At 33.0% G+C, this 18,981-nt stretch overlaps 1 protein-coding gene and 1 long non-coding RNA gene across 3 annotated transcripts in view; one reads left to right on the top strand and one right to left on the bottom strand.

Annotated features, from left to right (window-relative positions):
- LOC150109598 (uncharacterized) overlaps nt 1–8,470 on the top strand; it is a 43,276-nt gene extending 34,806 nt beyond the window's left edge. The window contains exon 3 of the long non-coding RNA XR_016550433.1: nt 6,522–8,470. This is a non-coding gene — a long non-coding RNA (uncharacterized LOC150109598). The remainder of the gene's footprint in view (nt 1–6,521) is intronic.
- Nucleotides 1–18,648, bottom strand: part of LOC150109597 (uncharacterized) — a 64,199-nt gene extending 45,551 nt beyond the window's left edge. For both annotated transcript variants that reach the window (XM_090413722.1, XM_090413733.1), the window contains exons 1-2: nt 18,586–18,648; nt 60–782 (exon numbers count right to left, since the gene is read on the bottom strand). In XM_090413722.1, the coding sequence (XP_090269848.1) occupies nt 60–433 (374 nt within the window). In that variant the 5' untranslated portion in view covers nt 434–782; nt 18,586–18,648. The remainder of the gene's footprint in view (nt 1–59; nt 783–18,585) is intronic.
- Nucleotides 18,649–18,981: the final 333 nt, after the last annotated feature.

Below are 18,981 nucleotides of genomic sequence, written 5' to 3'. Positions count from 1 at the left end.
AAGCCTATTGGCTCTTTATATTTAAGTATTATAATTACTTTATCTAAAACTAAACTTACCTTGTGGGTCGCAATCGAAGGGTTCGTCCCGAGCGTGTGCACAGAATTTGATCACCAACAGCTTTAATTTTATTATTTTCCGCTGAGTTCTCATCATTTTCTTTTGAGAGGTTCAAGTCACACGATGGCTGAACAAGCAACTGGTCATCCGCTGTCTGCTCGGGTGTGACACTTTCCGTATCGTTTTCTTCTTGACTATGTCCGTATGAGTCATTTACGGAAGATGAAAGTTTGGGAACAGTTGCATCGGAAGCTAATTCCGAATGTTGAAAGTCGCTCCTAAGCACTTCACTTGGACTTCGACAGTTTTCTTCAAGTGCTGAAAACAACGATGTGGAGTCTTCGTGCGCGTCACGTTGCTGGTCTGGCCCCATGGTGAAGCTCAAGAACACGGGATGCTCCGGATGTGCGTTTCTTAAAATTGTTAATTTTCTCGAAGAATCAATTTGCACTTTGTGAAGTTTGCAATGTCTAGTGGATAAAAACAAAGAAATTGGCAATAATATAATCCACTTTCCCTTATCACTGAGGATCCTTGTGGTCAAAAAATAACTCTATAAGCCTTATGAAAGACATGTTTATAACAGTCACTCAAATACTTTGTAGTGTCCTCAAAGAAACTGCCTTATTTTCTTGGGTTTGTATTTAATATGTTTTCTTGTTGTCACCACCTCGTAGAATCATCACTTTATTAACATGCTTTTAACAAACTGAAATTTTTGCCTGAAATAAAGAAAAGGATTGAAAATTCAGAATTAACAACAGATTTCTGCTCTTAAAATAGAAAGAAAAAAAATAAAGAAATATATATATATGGATTTCTAGGTTAAATTTATGTAAATATAACATAGAACCATTGTGACTGCGTGCTGTTTATTCTTGTTTGTAACAATTTAGTATTGTTTCGCCTCCCTTGCCACAAAAATGGCCGATTTTAAATTAAAATCGTGATTACTCGAGAAAGTTTACAGAGATCCTAAATACCAAATTTAATTAAATTCCCTGCATTTAGAGTGTAATTATTGTTATGATTATCATTTCGAATCATTTGGTCAAATTTTATCACTAAAATCTTTCATACCAAAATTGCGATGAGAATTTTTTGTAAAAATCGCATGTTCCATATTTCCGTAAAATCCATCCAGTCAGAGGAGAATTATAAAATTCCGCTTTATATGTTTTGAGAAATGTTTCCAAAAAAAGAGATAAAAGATTAGAAATATGAAGAATAGTTTTTTGGGGGGGAGTTAGAGGAAATTCCAACAAGCGAGGTATACTTGTTTAGGTGTGTTTCACAAAATCAATCTAAACACCTATTTAGATATATACGTAAGCCCTCCAAAGCCCAACCCCGCGTCCAAGTCGTGGAGGGTGGAAGCAGCATAAAGCAGAGGATTGCTTTGTGCTGCTTCCACCCTGGATGAAATTTAAATGAAATTTACTATTTTAGATTTCTAGCAAAATTTGTCCAGTTATCTCAATATTGATTTAAATCTGACAGTTTTAGTGCAAATTTAATCAGAATAATTCGAAATAATGCAAATCTGTGCTTTAAATGGCATTAAATAAACTGTGTACAGTATGTAAGCCGACACAATAGCAGTTATACAAAAATTCCTTTCCTTACGTCCTGAAATTTTGATATTATCGACAATTAAGTACAATACAAAATATTTACTAAGAACTTTATGGTTTTCTAAACAGTAGTGGACTGTAGTTTAACTTTAATAAAAGTACATCGAGACAACTCGTTTTTTTTTTTTTTTTCATCTATATTATCACAATCATAGCGTTGTTTGCGGGAGGTTTCCTATGTTACACGCAGGGGGTAAAGACGTTGCTTGAATGTTTTCGAGTGTCTTTATTTGCAGCATTTATATGCTAGTCTGAAGTGTGATAAAAATATTCACAGTTTAAAAGAAATGCATCAATCGTTTGGATTTTAATTTTTAAGTAGACGAAAGGTAAGTACCTATAAAGCTTTCTTATGCAAGAATATGAAAGGAAAAAAATCACATTTTTTTTATTTTCTTACACAAACTTTGTTTTCATTTTGTTATTATTATTATTATTATTAGTAGTAGTAGTAGTAGTAGTGATAGTAGTCTAAGCACTAAAAGGCTCCTCGCATTTCATAAATAGACTTTATCAATGAGTTTTTATAAACAGTATTTATAATTAATTATTGTGCGATAATTTTAAATAATTAGTTTAATATGTTGTGCTTTTAAAATAATTGCAAAGTTTTACAAAATATTCTAACATTATTGTACTTATATTTCAACTTATTCGTTATTCATTTTGTGGCAAACAAAAAATGAATTTTTTTATTTATTTTTATTTTTTTTATTTTTTTTACTTTGTGAAAATGTGCTTGAGGATTTCCAAATGTACTATTTGTGCTGAACTCTATTCATTAAGAAATTATCTTTGAAAATCGTCAGTTGAAGTGGAGTATTATCTGAAGAAATATTGGACTTCAAATTACAAATGGCGTATAAGTTAACTCTTTGTAGGCATGCGTTTTATTCTATCAAATAATAATTATAGACATGAAAAATATTGCGATCGTTATAATTAATTAACATATAATTTTAATTAACGAATTCCGAATCAAAATATAAGGAACAAATCGCTTATCATTTTATTTCTATGTAAGCATGAAATTTTAATGAAGTATTAGTAATCCACCTAACTCACAGTTTTTTTACAATAATAATAAAAAAAAGCAGATTGATGTATGCTGCGTAACAAGACCAAGATACGTAGTGTATATTATGTATCGTGTAGTATGTGTGCTAGTGTTATGTATCGTGTAGGTATCATACATATCGTATCATAATATATGTTATGTATATTATCTTTATATTATGTATTTTATTTTTAATCGTGGTTGTAAAATATCAAAACTCATTAAACTGCAGCAAGCAAGAAAGACATTAACATTCGGAATAGTTTCGCAAATAAAACTGGTCCCTTCACTATAATGGGACCATATTATAATTATCGTCATAAATTATTATTATTATTATCACTATTTTAACTACATTTTAACGCTTTGCCAAAAAACAAATCTAATAATAAAGAAAGAAAGAATGCTTCATGAATAAGACTTGAATCTTTAGTTTTAGACTAAAGGTCGGTCGGGATATATATAGTATTAGAAGGTGCATATCGAACCATGCAAAAAAATTGCTGTCCTTTTCCATTGAGTTGTCTTCACTCTTCTTCCGTTGAAGACTACTTAATGAAAGAGGACACCAGTTATTTTTATTTTATTTTTTTTAGAACCTGAGGAGGGATGGATGTGATTGGTTTTGTTCTGGGAAAAGTTACACGCGTAAGTTAGCCCCAAAAGAGAAATCTGATCGATATATATAGATTATATAAAGTGTATATTTGTATGTATGCATGCGGGATTGTAACCCGCAGCCTATTTTTGACTGGAAAGCGGTTACGTTAACCACTCGACGAATCAGACCCGGTATATGTGTGTTTTCAGAGCCACACACCATTTGTTGCAACTCCTATAGCATATCAGAATGTGAGCAAGAGAGAAGAAAGAAGGACTCTGCTACTAGAACTAAGGTTTGTCGGTTTTTAAAAACAGGGTTTAAAAACCGTTTTTTTTTTTTATTTCGGATAAATTTGCAAAATTCGAAAACCGGTTTTTAAATTTAAAAAACCAGTTTTAGATACTAGAATTAATATGTAAAATTTAATTAATTATTTAATTAAAAACTTAACATTTTGACGTGAAACCGATGTATATGTTACAAGTGAGGAATCGGAAGATGACGCAGAGTGTGGAAATAACTATGGCGAGGATTTTTTAAATTCTCTTGATCTAGATAACTATTGTCCCAAATTAGAAAAATTTGCAGATTTTTTAGAAAATCTCCGTAAGAGATAGCATCCTTCAGAATTATATAAAAGGAAAAGAATTAAGTCTGATTCTTGACTGCCAAACGAGATGGAATAGTTTAGAGGCCATGACTGAAAGATTTATGACATTAAAAGAATGTGTTGTTTTAGCTTTGAATGATATTGGTGCTTCTCATATGTGGAATGAAACCCAATATCCTAAAATCATGGAGCTTCTTAAAATGTTGGGACCAGTACGTCTAGCATCTGAGGCCTTTGGGCGGCGACATGCCAATTTATTAACAAGTGAAGGCATATTTGAATTTATGTTAAATGAACTAAAAAATTTAAAGACTGAAATTAGTTCCAAATTATTAAATGCTTTAGAAGTACGAATTCAAGAAAGAAGACAAGTTGGATTGGTAATCCTTTTGCTATAGTTGAAAAATCCACAAAACATTTCAACAAAGAAATCCAGTGTATTTCCGCTAGCTTCAAACTCGATATTATTAAGTTATCTGGGAAAAATATTGTCTAGAATATATCCACATTCTTGTATGAAAACAGATTCCGATGATGAATATATCGGAGAGCAGAAACTATTAATCAGGGCAATGCCCTAAAAGAAGCCATGGAAAAATCAATTCAAAAGTTTCTTGAGAAACCAGAAGAAATAATATCAAATTCGAATACACTGAAGGCCGAATTTTTAGTATTTGAGGCAACCAATAAAAGAACAAAGAATTTAGATTTATTATTTGATGCCCTGAAAACGATAAAACCAGTTCAGTAGCCAGTGAATGAGTATTTTCTATTTCAGGCGATTTTGTATCTTGATTAAGAACAAGATTAAGAAATCGTTCAGTGGACATTTTATGTTTTTTGAAATCACATTTCCTGAAGAAAAATACTAAATGAAATAAAAATTTATAATTTTTACTTTGTACGGATTTTAGTTTTATTTTATTTTATTTGGTTTTGTATGAAGTATATTTTATTTTGTTATACTTTTGTAATTCCATAAACTGAAAAATTGTACGGATTTTAGTTATTTTAGTTTATTTATTTATTTTGTTTTGTATAGAGTATATTTTATTTTGTTATATTTTTGTAGTTCCATAAATATTAAATAAACTGAAAGAGTTTGAAATAAGTATAAATATTTTTTAATGTTTTAATTATATATATTTTTTTTTTCTTTTTGTAAAAACTCGAAAACCAGTTTACCCGGTTTTTTTTTTTTTTTTTTTTTTTTGAAATACTGGAATTCAAAAACCGTTTTTTTTTTAAGTCGGATTTTGTATAAACCCTATCTGCCACTGATATATTTCTTGAACAGTTGAAGGTTGTGGTTTATGGAAAAGAACAGAATGAGAAAATGGTCCCGTGAATTTCGAGTAGGATAACAAATGGATGTTAACCAGAAGCTTATTTTGTTCTTACAGTTTTTGGAAAAAAGCGGAGGAAAATGGTGATCACTCAGTTCAGCAGAACATTGTTCATTGAAATACAATAGTTATAGCAGAATCCTGCAATACCTGGACAGGGATAGAGAAAAGTGAATAGTAGAAACTGGCAACCCGATCGTAAATGACATATTGGCAACTTGATAAGATCCACTGTCGGTGCCAGGTTATTTTGGCCCCTAGACAAAGTTTACAAGCGCGCCCCTGACATGAAACAAAATAAAATTGTCTTTCAGGATAAATTAATACGTAAATTAATAGGGCTTTTTTATTTTATTTTTTAATTAATTTGAAAATTCTCTGTTATAATTCATTTACAAAAAAAAAAGTTATAAAATACCGAAATTTAATATTTTAAAATGTTAACGTTTTAAAATATTTATCTTAACTGAATTTTAAATAGCGGTAAGTCCAAATCATTAAGGGAAGGAACAAAAAAAGAATCAAGAATTAAATAGTAAAATAGTGTGATGTGTGAGGGATAAGGAAAAAGAATCGATACCTAAATCATCTATCGCTATTTAATTTTGATATTTTAGTAAAGTATGAATAAAGCATAGCTTGAAGTTTTGTGCCCCTTCATGGCTTTCGCCCTAGGCGGTTGCCTATTTTGCCTAAATGATAACTCCGGCCCTGATAAGATCTTTATGTTAAATTCGATCAAATGTTTTGAAAATATCAAGAGCGTCTACACGAGTTTCTTCAAACCTTTCAAACAACATTACCACCTCCAACAGAGGTGATAATGTTGACTGGAAGATCCGATATAAAACGAGAGAATAGCGAAATCTATATTGGTGATTAATTCATTGGTAGGCCTCCAGATAGCGAAGAATTTGGCAGACGATTTTTGTCTTGTTTTCTATAGGATGGAGAACAATGGGACAATAATTTGATGGCTGATTTTAATTTCTCTTTTAAGGGACGAGCAGGATATGCGCTTGCTTCCATACTGCTGGGAAGATGCTATTAGAATATGACAATTTGAATAGGCAATAAGATGGGTCTTAATACTGGAGTGCAAATTATTATTTACAAATTGATTTTTCCGTAAATTTTGCAATAACTGTGACAAAGTAAAGTTCTTCGTAGAGGACTATCGATTGTGTTTAAAAATGTTTTTCCCTTTTAGACTTCTGCCAGTGTTCTGACTGAGGGGACAATTGCAATTCCGTTGGAATTGGAATCACCAATTCACAAAAAATCTAATAGGAACTTACGCGTGTTAAGAAGCACATCTTGCAAATCTTGATGCAGTATTTACTGCGCGTATCTATTCTAGATAGCTTTCCAGTGCGATATCGCATCTCATATTTCCATATGTTTTAAGCCTAAAGATCTGATTGACTTCTTATAAAACTTAATTTTTAGTAAATTTATAAGGTCTTTAAGGAAATGAATTCCGAAATTCTTCAATAAATTCAAAACAAGGCCTTTGCGATGCATTTTATTAGGTTGTCAGTTAGAATCATCCTAATAGTTTATCTTTTAATTTCCATTGGTCGGCGTGATTGGCCGAATGAACGGCGTCACTGCCAGAATAGATGTTTTGGTATCCCAAGCAAAAAAAAAAAAAAAACTTTAACTAATTTTCATTTTTGGTGACTTTTCTATTATTGCTTATTATTATTTTTTTATGTATTTATGGAATGCGCTTGCTTTGATTGGTGCCTACAGTCAGCTCCGGTCATCGCTGCTCTCAACCAAGGCTCGAATAGAAAAACTAAACTGTTTAGTGGAGGCTTTAAATAGCTGGAAAAAGTTTTCATGTTCGGTCTCCAGACAGGGTATCCGGATTATTTAATCCTTAGCCCAACCCACAGTATTAATGCACAAATAAATAAATAAAATTAAATTAATACGCTAACTTTCCAATCAATCAGTACACACCTTTCTGGCTTTTATACAATGAAAACAATGATGCATCACCAGCGCTTAAGAAAAACAAACCAAAGAAAAAAATTCCAGTGACATTTTATCTTAGTTTCACTAAATATTCGATGTCGATTGTCTGTTTTAAAACTGAATTATCCATTTTAACAATGAAAACAAAGGTTTTGAATTAAAAAAAAAAATTTCAAAAATGTAATCTCAATAATCATTTGGATTCCATTTTGTTTTGCAGCAGCATTAATTAACTGAAGAAATATATAACTAAAAATGATAGGTTATTTCTGATAATATATCGGCAGGGGCGCGCTGGCCATATGTGCAATGTGTGACGCACACAGGCGCCAAAGATTTGGTATGATATTAGATGCATTGAATGATCAAAATCAATTTTTTTAATGATTATAGGTCTGATGAAACTTTCAAAGAAATTGTAGAAAGTTAAAATTAATTGCAGCAAAATTTGACGCAGAATCTGTATTTTGTAATAGTAGACCGCTAAGGCGACGTAAAAAGACAACACAATTTGATTATGAACATGAAAATATAGTAGATCCTGAAATTTCATTTAAAGTAATTTTTTTTCTCTGCATAATAGATCAAACATTACAATCTTTGCAGGAAAGACTTACTTCATTAAAAGAACATATGAATTCATTTCAGTTTTTGTATTTGTTAAGTACTTCACAAAATAAAGAATATTTATTATCTTGTTGTAAAAAGTTAATCCAAAAATTAACACACGAGAATCATTCAGACATTGACGCAGACGATTTATGCGAAGAAATTTTACACTGTCAACCATTTATTTCTAATTTTAAAAACGATATATATCAGATAATTCAGTATATTTATTCAAACGACTTAATCACAGTTTATCCAAACTTTACAATTGCTCTTCGGATTCTTTTGTCATTACCGGTATCTGTAGCATCTGCGGAAAACGGTCCTTTTCTAAACTTAAAAAATTATTAAAAACTACTTGCGCTCCACAATGGTACAAGACAGACTTTTAAATCTTGCCATTATATCAATAGAGTCAGATATTTTGGATTAACTTGATATTATTCGAGAATTTTCATTAATGAAAACTAGAAAAGTTCAATTCACCAAGTAATTTTTCTTTCTGTTTAAATATTTATTTAACTATTTCTTTACCCAATAATGTTTAATATGTTCCTATTTTATATACTTGTAAGTAGCTATTATTTATTTACTTTATTTTTTTCCAAATTATTTTTGTTGTTTTTGTACCCTTCTTGTATGTTTATTATTTTTTATACAATTTTTTTTGTATTTGCTTTTTGTTCAATAAACTTATAATTAATATATTTCTTATTTCATTTTTACTCACTGATACGTTTTTATAAAGTGATTTTTTATTGGGGGAGGAGGTATAGGGGCGTCAACTAAAGTTTTGCGCACAGGCGCCGGACACTACAAGCGCGCCCCCGTATATCGGATATTCTTGTGTTGGGTCTAGAATGCCCCAGTACGGAGAAACTTTCTCTAACTTACCCAGTTATAAAATGATATCAATCTTGTTAAAGAATAATTAATTAGCATAGATGGATCTTACTAAAATAAAGAATAATAAACCCAGTTTGTTACCCTTAAGACGTCACCCGAATTTCTGAAGTAATTTGAATGACATCCCAGAAAGATCGGTTTTAAAACAGAATCATATCTACTATCTTATATGATGCATATAAGACAGAATCGACTGTATATCAGTATATTATCAATGGAAAAGAACTTACGGAGTTCAAAAGCAGTGTTATCATAGCAAAGGCTTATCCGCTCGTGACAATGGTAAAATACTGCATTACACAAAATCAACTGCAGACAAAATTATCAGTCGATGATGTGTGAGGGTGTGACTTCAGCTGTGTGATTCTGAAGAGGAATATCGGGAAAGCTAACTCCAAAGGACCCGAGGGTAGTACGGCAATCTTTAGTCCGATGTGGAAGCGATGAAGTGAAAGTACAAAGGATGTACACAATAATTCAGGTTATGGGACGTTAGCTGAAGAGCTGCACAGTCGCAGATTTTACGAAGATAACCAAACATCAACCGTTTCAATCAAACAGCGTAAGACTACGCTAGCGTAAAAGAGATTTTGACTGGAATGTAGAGCGTTAGAAATCCATAATATCGAGCAAAGAATCAAGCTACATTTAAATTAGTGTGGATGAAATAGATACTTCGGGAAATGCATTATGTCGGTGGGAACAACATCCCAACTTGAAGTTTGGTGGCGAAGGTGTGCAATTGGTCTGTAACTACCCCCCCCCCTCGATATGAATTCGGATCATTGGTTATAGTGCTGAACTCGGTGGATATGCAAAGCAACTGTACAACGCAGTGCTTCCTACAATGTAGCACTTCAAAGAAACAGACCCATGTTGCAATACGACAATTCACCTTGTCATACTGCAGGTGATATTGCAACTTCTTTTTGAGGAAATGCGGAAAAAACTTAACTGGCCTGCACAAAATTCCGATCTCAACCTAAAATAATACCTTGGAATGAAATGAAACTTCGAGTATGGCCTGACCAGTAGAGTTCAAGAACAGTCCGTGAACTTGGTCATGTGGTAGGAAAATTGGTCTAATATCATTCAGAAATTGGTGCATGTCTATTATGATAGAAAGTATTGATCAAGACTAAGAGAGGGACGCATCACAACATTGGTGTGTGTGTGTGTGTGTGTGTGTGTGTGTGTGTGTGTGTGTGTGTGTGTGTGTGTGTGTGTGTGTGTGTGAGCGCGATCTCTATAAATGCAATTCAACAATCTGTTCATAGAATAAAAAATATTCATAGAAATATCTTTATTTCGCTCTGAACAAGAGGAACAAAACAAAATAAACAGTTTATCTTAGATTGCTTCAACTATTCATGACTAATTAGACTGCACAATACTGTTTCCTCATCCCCAGAGAATAATTCAAAAGCAGTGTTACCGTAGCAAAGGCTTATCCGCTCGTGACAATGGTAAAATACTGCATTTCCCAAAATCAACTGTAAACAAAATTATCCGTCGATAATGTGTGAGGGTGTGTGACTTCAGCTGTGTAATGAAATGAAATATCCGAAAGCTAACTCCAAAGGATCCGAGGGTAGTACGGCAATCTTTAGTCCAATGTGGAAACGATGAAGTGGAAGTGCAAAGGATCTATACAACAGTTCAGGTTATAGGACGTTAGCTGAAGAGCTGCACAGTCGCAGATTTTATGAAGGACAGTCGAACATATCCAAATATCAACCATCGTTAGTTGTTCTGAACATTAGTTGCTCAAAAGAAAAATAATGTCTCCGAAGAATAAGAGAAAAGTTCGAATTTTTTTGGGAATGACGAGGAAACTAAAGATGCGATATGCTTATGCCAAGATGGGAGGGATGTTGCTTTGATCTCATGTAAAGAATCCGCACATTGAAGTTAACTATTTTATCCTTTTTCAGTTGGTACAAATATACGTACTATTTGTTTATGTGAATCTCGTCCATAAAAGTTTGTAAACCTTTGGTGTCGTGAAGTGAATTAAGGTTTAGATAATCCAAGAACTCTAGAGACCAAACCTTTTTTTAAGCCTCTTTATGCCTCCAGTAATTATTATTATTATTATTATTATTATTACATGATACCTCCAGGGAGTCCCAAGACTCATTGAGGGAGGGCATCTACTCCACAACTCTTCGTCCCCACCAACTACAACTTTCATAATCTACACTAACGCCATCTACTGCCGACCATGACCACTAGTATTGACCACAGCGGGAGTCGAACCCGCAGCCTTTTGGCTTGAGAGCGGACACACACACACACAGAAAGAGAGAGCGAGCATGATCTGTCACAAATAATTCCAGATGTGCTAACTTCGTGAGGGGGGGGGGGAAGAGGATGTGAATAAGAGAAATAAAAAAAATTGAAATATCCAACGCATGATAAAATGTATCACGCGATCATACTGTCATTTTCTGAAGCTAAGTGATTATAATACAAGAGACTCGAGTAAATGATCAACTTGTCGATCTGTAACACCTTAAAATATGACATCTTGAGATTTTTCTGACAAAATTGAAATACTCGAGCGTGACAGAAGGACAAAAGCTTATCTTCTGATCAAATAGTTCGCTCTACTTGAGCTTAGTGAATTAATAGTCTGGTATGAACAAGGTGGACATGGCATAAACATCAGAAAAGCCAGAGTTGAGATTTCACAGAGAAAATTTAAATGTTTGAATCAAATCCTATCGAAGGACGGGGTATTTTATCAATTAGTGTTCAATGATCTGTGATTGGTTACAAACCATCAGGTGAGTTCTTTCTAAATTCAAGATACTCAAAAAATCATCGTCTGGATTGAGTGCAGTCACAATAAGATCCTGACAAGAAATCATTCCAAGAAACATGTCAAGGCCGGCAATTCATCAACACTTAGCGAACAATTGCATAGAATAAGAGAGTACACGGAAAGTAACAGTCTAAATAATATCTTGTATAATTGTCATCTTGATTATATTCAGGAAATGAGCTCCGTCTGATCTCATCTCATTATATTTTCTATTTTCTATTCGTCTGAAGTTCAATTTCTTGTTACAGCCAAGTAACTTGGCTTTCCATAAATCTAATTTTAGTCATGATAGAGCGTTTACTCCTATTCCTGTCACGGCATGTGTTCTCTGTCTCATTTGTCGTTTTGTAGGGCAAAATCTGATTTTCTTGGAAGGGAATCCTACAGTTTCTTATGAGACTGGCTAACTCAACCTCGATTGAAAGGTCTTATAATTATCCCTGGCGTTCAGTTCCCGCAAGGCCTCCAGGAATGTTTAAGTGTTTTTCACTTGAACGGCTATAGACTTCAACCAAAGGATGTACATCATTCTGGTTGCATTAAGAAGACACTTGGGAGATAACTTTTCTTGCGTTACACTTTTTTTTATATCACTCCTATCCAACGAAAGGTTTGAAACCTATATTATATTAGTTCCTGAGTAGGCTAATGTTAAATAATCTACGACCCTCGTTCTAGAGAAAACAATGTATGTGTGTTTATAGATCACCGAACTGATACAAGATAGATCACCGATTGATACAAGTGTGTGCGTGTACACGCGTACACACTTGTATCACTACAATTAACCGCATAGCATTTTTTTTTAAATTAAAATGAACAGAAAATTTCAATGTGATTATTTACTGGAAGCATATACTTAGAATCCAGAAAAAAAACTGCAAATATGAAAATTATTCTCCCGAAGTTTTTAATTATTATAAAATAATGCTGTTCTTTGTGTGCTTTTTATTTAGTTTTTGACTCTATCCATTCAGAATTTGTTTGGCCGATTTATACTGTAATACAGTAAAAAATCAGCATATTACAGCACTTTGTACTGTAATCCAGTTTAATTCATAAAAGGAGGCAAAGAGTCGAGTGGTAGTATTCGGCATTGGCCTTTGCACCCAGCATGTGAAAGAAGAATAGTTTCACTGTAGTGGATGGTGATCGATACCACCCTCATAGTATTTGGTTCTTGTCTATCAAACGACAGCTTCATATATGAATTCTTCCATTATGCAGATTATGTAATTCAAGTGCAGCATGCTCACGTCCTTAATCGACGAGTGTTGTTTTAATTTTACAATGTTATAAGCTGCTCTAGACCGTAGGAAAGCTACTCTTAGCCCATACAAGCCACACCACACTTTCTGATTGTTGATATTGGTGATTTGTGACGTTGATTCCCCTTGTCTCAACACTCCGCCCTCTTATTACTCTTACCATTCGATCTCGATGGAATCACGTGATGTTCATCACGGTTAGTCCCCACTTCAGTCTTGTCTATATATTCTGTGTGTTTGCCTGCCTTTCGTTAGAGAAAACTCCCTTCTTTCTTCTGCGTGATTAGGCCTTGATTGAAAAGGCATATTATAGAGATCCCTGAAGCCAAAGATGGTGGAGGTCAAACAGGCACCTTCACATTGTCGGCTGTGGGGACTCCCTTTGCTTGGGTCATTCGAAAAATTATGGAAAGGCAGCTGGAGTAGATGATATTCGACCAGAAATGCCCAAAATATGGAAGTATAAAAAATACGGTGACTATATTGTAAATTCTCCATCTTACTTATTATATAACGGTAGTATATTGAGCGAAGTTTGAATGCGATTAAAGAAATGAAATTGAAAATGAAATCATAAAATATGTGCTCATTAAAAAAAGAGGCAACAACTCTTGAACTTCGACTTGCACAGGCGTAGTTTTCTGGAATCTACTACAACACATTCCTGATTTGTAGACTTTATTCCTTTTCTTTACTTTTGTTTTCTTTTTTGGCCACATACATTAAATATTATTGATGATAACAGCAGTCTGACTACACGAATCTATTACACTTTCCATCGCAACTGGAATTCAGTTATTGGTTGAGATGTTACTTGCATGGTTTTAGTGTTTGTTATTAGTCCAAAATGTTATAATTTCTTTCAATATAGCAAGATACAAGTAGCTCTCTGTTTTGAAATTCATATAATTCCAGCATTTGTAACCAAATTACCTAAAATATCGTAAAAAATTTGTGATGAAATTTTATGAAAATATTTAATATTTTCTTTTTCTTTGTTTCGAGTACCACGCCGGTAAGTTGGCTAATAATCGGGGAACGCTTAATACGAGTAAATATCTCAAGAAATAGCCCTTTCGTAACATTAGATCACAAGACAGAAAAAATAATAATAAAATAAAGACGCTGTCGTAAGAAATTAATGAATGCTGGGTCGTCGAATGACCCAACAACAAGTAGGTCAGCCAACAAGCACACGAATTAAAAAAATAAAAATTTTAAAAAACTTCTCAAAATATTCGCATTTAATCCAGATCAATCTTGACTCCATTCCGATCGCTGATTCCAAAACGTTCATCAGAAATATAAAATGTTAAGATCCTATAATCCTGGATAACTAGTGACATCGGCTGCGTGATTTATAGTGGCTACCCTGAGAATAATCTGTGATGTATGAGGCTGTTTTTCGGGGCAGAGTTTTATTAATCAGCACAAGTGTTGTGCTTCGAACTCGAGATACTGGACAAGATCTTATTTTTCATTCGGAATCACTGAGATAACCACTTGATATGAATTGATGTTTATAGATATTTTTAACCCTTTCATCATTATTTTGCGTGCTGAAATGCCTCAAAATAATTATTGGCGTTATGTGAAATCTGGCAGTTTGACAGGAACATTCATGCCCAATTATTTTGCAATCGGATAGCATTCAAAATATCCGTTAATGTAGGACGAAGAAACGTCACGTATTGCTAATGATTCGGAATTAGTTGCACGCCACATTCTTTGAGACGGGATTGAGACATGGTGTACATGTCTGATTTTTATAACCCTCATATCCTGTAACTTCGTTTGCCACTAAACTGTACTAAAAAAATAAATTTACTTCGAAATTCCTCGATGATCAAACTCAATGGAGGGGGGGGGAGCATCTTTTCTTTTAATAGAAGTAACGAAACCAAGTTTTTGGGACTAAAATTTTTCTCAACAGTAAATTCACCTGCACCTAAACAAGACAACGAATCTAATCCAATGTAATTCGTTGTCTTGCTTAGGTGCAGGTGAATTTACTGTTGAGTCATTATAATGAAAATAGTAATTTGTGAATTAACAAAAACAAAAGCTATGGCAATGTGTGGAAACACCATTCAAAAAGTCAAAATTATGCTTAACAATAAAATAATAGAACACGTTACAGAATTCAAATTCTTGGGACATATAATCTCGCAATACAATACTGATTCACAATTTGGAAGCAAGACTACAAATTTACAATAGAATGAATGTCACAATTAAAAGAAATTTTGAAAACAAATGACTAAAGAAACTCAATTAAGCTTACATCACATGAACTCTAAACCATCTCTCAAATTTGGAAGTGAAACTTGGATTCTAAAAAACAAAGAAACAAACAAAGACTGGAAGCAGCGCAGATGAAGTTTCTAAGACTTCTCCTGGGACTCACTAGATTAGATAAAAAGAAAAACGCAGAAATAAGAGAACGATTAGATACAAAGAACATCGTACAAGAAATAGAAGAATATCAGCAAAATTGGCTATGCCACAGAAAGAATGAATAACAATAGGATTCCCAAACTAGCATATAAATATAAACCTTCAGGAAGAAGAGACCGCGGACGTCCAAGATTAAGGTGGAAAGATCAAGTTCATCTGCAGAGCAGGAACAGGACATAAAAAGTCGATACCTGAATTGCTCAGAAGACGACGACGAGTAATTTGTGAATAATAGCAATTAATTTTCACTCTCATTTCTTGAGAAAGAGTAAGAGTAATTAATTAACAGACTTCAAGAAAATATGCAAAGCAGAAACCTGATTTTAAACAGATTGTCTGTGGGATATGCATATTCGTTAGTCGCCATCAAAAAAATGGCAATTCATTTATATTCACAAGTTAATCCTTTTTTTTTTCATGAAAGTTTCTTAAAAACCAGCTTTATAACAAGCTAGACGTCTTTTTGCACTGAAAAATCTAAGATTTAAATAGGTAGTATAACAATAAAGAGCTAAGTTTTATGGATAAGGAGCTAACCCGAAAGTGATGATATCAGCATCCTACTATTGGACAAAGGCCTCTCCCAAATTTCTTCATTCTTCTCTCATTCGCACCATCCTCGTTCATTTTTTTCTGCTTATTCTATGCTCTCATCTCGTCCATTTTTCTACCTCTTTCTTTCTAAAAATCCGACAAACGTAGTAAGGTCTGTCCATCTGCCAAAAAACATTTTGGCAGATAGACAGTCCTTACTACGTTCTTCTCTCCATTGCGAATGAGCAGTTGAGAAAAGTATATCAAGTTTGGGCACCATTTATCAATAAAATATAACAACTTCCTTTTAACAGAGATTGGCAAATTACTCTTCGCCCACTGGCCCAATCTACAGTAATTATTCCATGCTTTGGTTACTCTGGACTGTATTTCTAGGTCTTTATATTATTGAATGATATTATTTATCCCAGATAAGTATACTCTAGCAATTATTTCATTATAATGCCATTTAGAAAGGTAGGAATTTTTTAACTATTAGTCACGATTTTGGGGTTGTAAAATTCATTTCAAGTCCCATCAGCTTGCTCGTGTTTAGTTTGTTTATCATCTCCATCGATTCGGTGGGTCTTCTAAGAAAGTAGCAATATCATCTGCGAACATTGCTTAGTTTCTCCCCTAAGATACTGATATTCTTATTGGTCCAGTCAAGTTTTCTGAAGTTCAAGTGTAGCAGTCAAACGTTTGGATCACCTTGTTTTACACCTTTATTGATTGGGGAGTACTCTCCCTGTCTTTATGTACCTGGAAGTATAATAATTCTAATGAATAATTAAGCCGCAAGCATAACAACAGATATATTCGCCAGTTTCATCCTTTCTTTGAACAAAATTCTTAATGTTAGAAATAAGAATGTCCAATACAAAAAAAAAGAGAGAACTGATTAACTGATTGTTGCAATTACCTGCAAATTTGTTGTTATAATGGGAAAAAAATTCCCTTCATAAATTAAAAGAGATTAAGATGTTTCGAAGCGCAGTTGAAGTCTTTTTTTTACATTAATATAGTTAAAATGCTGCTTAATTTGACATAACTGCGTGATTGATCTCTGTAAGCATCATATTCGATAGACGATGATCGAATCTTAAAATTAATATTAACCTGAAATTAATTTGTGGATTGAAGAAGATGCGGGAACAGTTGACAAAAGTGATTTCAGGATTGTGGGATGATGGCTATGAGGATAGATTAAAGTCACGTAATCTGCAGAGTTTGGTAGATCAAAAAAAAAAAAAAAAAGCGAACGGATGATATGATTGAGACGTTTAAGCAGTTGAGTGATACTTATCGGATGGATACGAGAGAGATTTTTCGGATGATGGAACAAAAGGAAAGGACAAGAACTAGAGAACCATCCTTGGAAACTGTACAGCGCAAGAGAGTCCATGAATAAAATTAACTTCATTATGATATGTTGCAGGAGAGATTTTCGTGATAAGTCTGTGAAAATTTGTAATATAATATAATCTGTACTTCTTATATAATGTATATAAATTGTTAATGGTATAAACCTGAATCAGAAATCACTTAAAAGCAATGAAGTTTATTCGTAGCTTTTTATTTTTAAATCAATTTTCGTATCTATGAAGTAATTTTATCCACTTCGCCAAAATTAAATGTAATTCTTATTTGCTTTTAATGCTAGTGAGAATTTTAGTTGACGAATACCAATTATACAGAACTTAACTGATTTTCGTTAACTGTTTCTTCTGTCAGCAAGATATGATCATCTATATTGTAGGTCGTATAAATTATTTTGAAGCTCTATAAATGTTTTAACATAATTTATATCTGTACATGCTAGAAACAATTTTTGTATCAGTTTTTGTGTTTATTTGTGAAGTGTCTACGTATACAACTGCATCAGTTTTGCAAGATTTGGATAGATAGTGAGTTTTGATACTGCAAAAAAAGAAATTGACATAAATGCATCTCGGTTAAAAAAATGTTGCTGGGCAAATTTGTTATTGTTTTCTTTTAGTTTAGTATAATCGCTTTGTAAATATTGTATGAAGAAATATTGCTGTAATATGCATTTATGATACTTGCTCTCTAAAAATATTTATGACTGAATTATAAATGTAAAGGATTATATTTGTAATTCCAATAAGGCTTGTGATATACCGCAGAATTTATTTATTTTGGTTTAATTATTTATAATTTAATTACTATGCATCAATACTATTATAATTACTGACATATCAAACTTACACCTTTTTATGATAATTTAAGTTCTGATTTATTATTCTGCATATTCTAAAATATTCCTTGCAAAATTCTTCGACCACACAAATTCCTCCACCTTCGTGCAGCTTAGTTATACAGTACTAGTATTAGTAATGCTTTACATCGTGCGTTTTATCTATTAAAGTAGATTGTTTACATATCACTATATTTAACCCAAAATAATTGATTCACTGCTAACATTAGGCTACTTTAGCGTGAGTACTAAAACCTTTTCAAAGAGTGAAATGTTTCCTACGAAACACAAATTTTTGATCCCAAAGGTGAAAAAGGTGGAACATTCACATATATAAATAGTATGCATACATAAGAGTTATCTCTACATTTCTTGTTTCACAAAACTGACACTGCATTAGTGAACATTTTTTTTTAAAAGAAATTCATTGCAAACCTGTTTGCTAAATAATAAAGTTGTAAACTCAGCTTACCTGAATGAAGATTTGAAACACCAAAATTCGAATGTGTTTGGCGATATTGAACGAAAAAGAACAACGCATACACTAGAGAATTTGATTCAAATGCGTTAGTTGACAAGCCGGTGATCTGAAGGTCTGAATCAGCGATAAAAATGGCGGTTGGCACAAATGGATGTCTTACATGTTCACTTATATTTAGCAGCAACTAGTAACTGTTGCTTTCCAAGCCTCCCTGCTTGGAAACATGTATAATCAAATCTGTTTATGTAACTACTACACAATGAACATGCAGTGAACATAAAAATAATGCGTAATGCAGCATCCTGGCCTTTCAAACATGATTCCGATAGCTGTAATATTGTTGTTTAAACTATATTATAATGTATAATAAATTTAGTTTAATCCTTT

This window comes from Typopeltis vanoorti, chromosome 2, assembly GCF_054136105.1.
Source record: "Typopeltis vanoorti isolate ZY-2024b chromosome 2, IOZ_Tvanoo_1.0, whole genome shotgun sequence".
NCBI lineage: Eukaryota > Metazoa > Arthropoda > Arachnida > Uropygi > Thelyphonidae > Typopeltis > Typopeltis vanoorti.
Note: the sequence above shows the minus strand (reverse complement) of the source record. Positions and strands in the feature narration are given on the sequence as shown.